The 2500-nt window shown below is 54.7% G+C and overlaps 1 protein-coding gene across 1 annotated transcript in view; it reads right to left on the bottom strand.

The window, feature by feature from the left end:
* Positions 1–2500, bottom strand: part of LOC140350842 (CD5 antigen-like) — a 17107-nt gene that overhangs the window by 2841 nt on the left and 11766 nt on the right. Inside the window, exons 3-5 of the mRNA XM_072436355.1 lie at positions 1427–1708; positions 973–1275; positions 1–327 (exon numbers count right to left, since the gene is read on the bottom strand). Of these exons, the coding sequence (XP_072292456.1) occupies positions 1–327; positions 973–1275; positions 1427–1708 (912 nt within the window). The remainder of the gene's footprint in view (positions 328–972; positions 1276–1426; positions 1709–2500) is intronic.

The following is a 2500-nucleotide window of genomic DNA, read 5'->3' as shown; positions in this document are numbered from 1 at the left end:
CTCCCACATAGAGCTGGAGGGCGTGGCTCTGAGAGGAGAAGGCGTGGTTGAACACCTGCAGGTGGTAAACACAGGTGTAGTTTCCTTTGTGGGCGGGGCCAGTGTCAGAGAACAGGAAGTGTGCAGAGTGATTGACAGCGGGCAGGGTGTGGTTCTGAGTGAGGTTCACAGTGGGAGGGAGGAGCTGGAAGGAGCCCCCTGGGAACTGTGGCTCCACAGAGCATTTGACCCTGAACTTTGACCCCGGCTTCACCCGGACCCCCTGCGGCAGGGCCTCTGAGGCCCCGTCTAACACAGACAGGGAGATGATTGGACGATTCAGTAAGTCTGTAGAGAGAGAGGATGAAGAGGTTTAATTCTTGACTGAGGCCCGAGTCCAGGGTCAGAGGTCACATTCTGGGTGCAGTGTTCTCTTTTCCTGTCGACACAAATGTTTCACTCCAAAGTAAATAAAGGTCAAATGTGTGAGGTGAAGGTCGAAGGAGCGAGAGAGGAAGAACGTGAGGCTCACTGAAGGTTCATTCATTTCTCTTGGTCAATGATCAGATGAAGTTCACCTGTTCATGCCCACCGGCCCATCCACCGGCCCGCCCACCGGCCCGCCCACCGGCCCGTCCACCGGCCCGCCCACCGGCCCATCCACCGGCCCGCCCACCGGCCCGTCCACCGGCCCGCCCACCGGCCCATCCACCGGCCCGCCCACCGGCCCGTCCACCGGCCCATCCACCGGCCCGCCCACCGGCCCGCGGGCCAAAACTAGACTATAGAAGTTCTATTACATCATCACTCTTATTTTCGTTGTCAATACCAGCAAGTTATACATCATTTGAAAGATTATTTTCTCAACAAAACGAATGTAATTGATTTACATTGAATAATACGCCCCAAGAAGCAATTACCAATAACAGAGAGGAGGAGTCTGTGAGGAACATCTGAGAGATTCAACCTGAGGATTTAAGACCAGACTTTTACCTGAACACACCACCTCCAGAGCCCAAGAAGAAGAAGAAGAGTCTCTGCTGACGACACACTCTCTCACTGTAGACTTATTCACACAGTCAGACGTGATCTCCCACACACGACTCTGTGGAAAACCATCTCTTTCTCCTCCAGAAACAGCAGAGCCACAGTCCAGCTCTCGACACACAGCAGCTGTGGCCCCCAGGTCCCAGCGGTCCAAGCGGTCATAGACCTCCACTCGTCTCCATTCTCCTCTGTGTTTCACCTCCACAATCCCAGCACAGCGACTGGCTCCTCCCACCAGCCTGAGCGGCTCTGAACAGACAAGAGACAGAGTGAGCCCCGCCCCTTTACCTGAGCAGGTGAAGCCCCGCCGCTTTATCTGAGCAGTAGAAGCCCCACCCCTTTACCTGAGCAGCTTAAGCCCTGCCCTTTTGCCTGAGCAGGTGAAGCCCCGCCCCTTTACCTGAGCAGGTGAGGTTGACAGCGGCTCCAGAGGAGCAGGTCCTTGAGCTGGAGCAGGGACAGTCCCTCAGAGCAGACTCATGTCCCTCACAGAAGAACGTCTGCAGTCCCAGAGGAGAGACCGCCCCCTGGAGGAGAGAAGGAGCCCCACAGCCCAGCTCCCTGCACAGCACCTCTGCACCCTGAAGGTCCAAGGCCTCTTCACAGAGCCAGGTCCAGGACTGATCCCAGATCTGCACTGATCCTGAGCACAGGCCGGACCCCGAGACCAGCCGCACCCAGTCTGTGGACACATGTGACATCACCACTCTGAGCCAATGGGACACACACGTGTGTGACATCACCGCTCTGAGCCAATAGGACACACACATGTGTGACATCACCGCTCTGAGCCAATAGGACACACACATGTGTGACATCACCGCTCTGAGCCAATAGGACACACACATGTGTGACATCATCGCTCTGAGCCAATAGGACACGCACATGTGTGACATCACCGCTCTGAGCCAATAGGACACACACATGTGTGACATCACCGCTCTGAGCCAATAGGACACACACATGTGTGACATCACCGCTCTGAGCCAATAGGACACACACATGTGTGACATCACCGCTCTGAGCCAATAGGACACACACATGTGTGACATCACCGCTCTGAGCCAATAGGACACACACATGTGTGACATCACCGCTCTGAGCCAATAGGACACACACATGTGTGACATCACCGCTCTGAGCCAATAGGACACACACATGTGTGACATCACCGCTCTGAGCCAATAGGACACACACATGTGTGACATCACCGCTCTGAGCCAATAGGACACACACATGTGTGACATCACCGCTCTGAGCCAATAGGACACACACATGTGTGACATCACCACTCTGAGCCAATAGGACACACACATGTGTGACATCACCGCTCTGAGCCAATAGGACACACACATGTGTGACATCACCACTCTGAGCCAATAGGACACACACATGTGTGACATGGAGGATGTGAGTGACAGAACGTTGGTTCCAGAGAGAGTCTAAAAAAATGTTGTCTTTTCAGCTTCAACCT

Source organism: Eucyclogobius newberryi, unplaced genomic scaffold (genome assembly GCF_026437365.1).
Source record: "Eucyclogobius newberryi isolate DKJ021-1_F unplaced genomic scaffold, fEucNew1.0.hap1 SCAF_8, whole genome shotgun sequence".
In the NCBI taxonomy this organism is placed as follows: Eukaryota; Metazoa; Chordata; class Actinopteri; order Gobiiformes; family Gobiidae; genus Eucyclogobius; species Eucyclogobius newberryi.
This window is presented reverse-complemented; position numbering and strand designations above follow the sequence as displayed.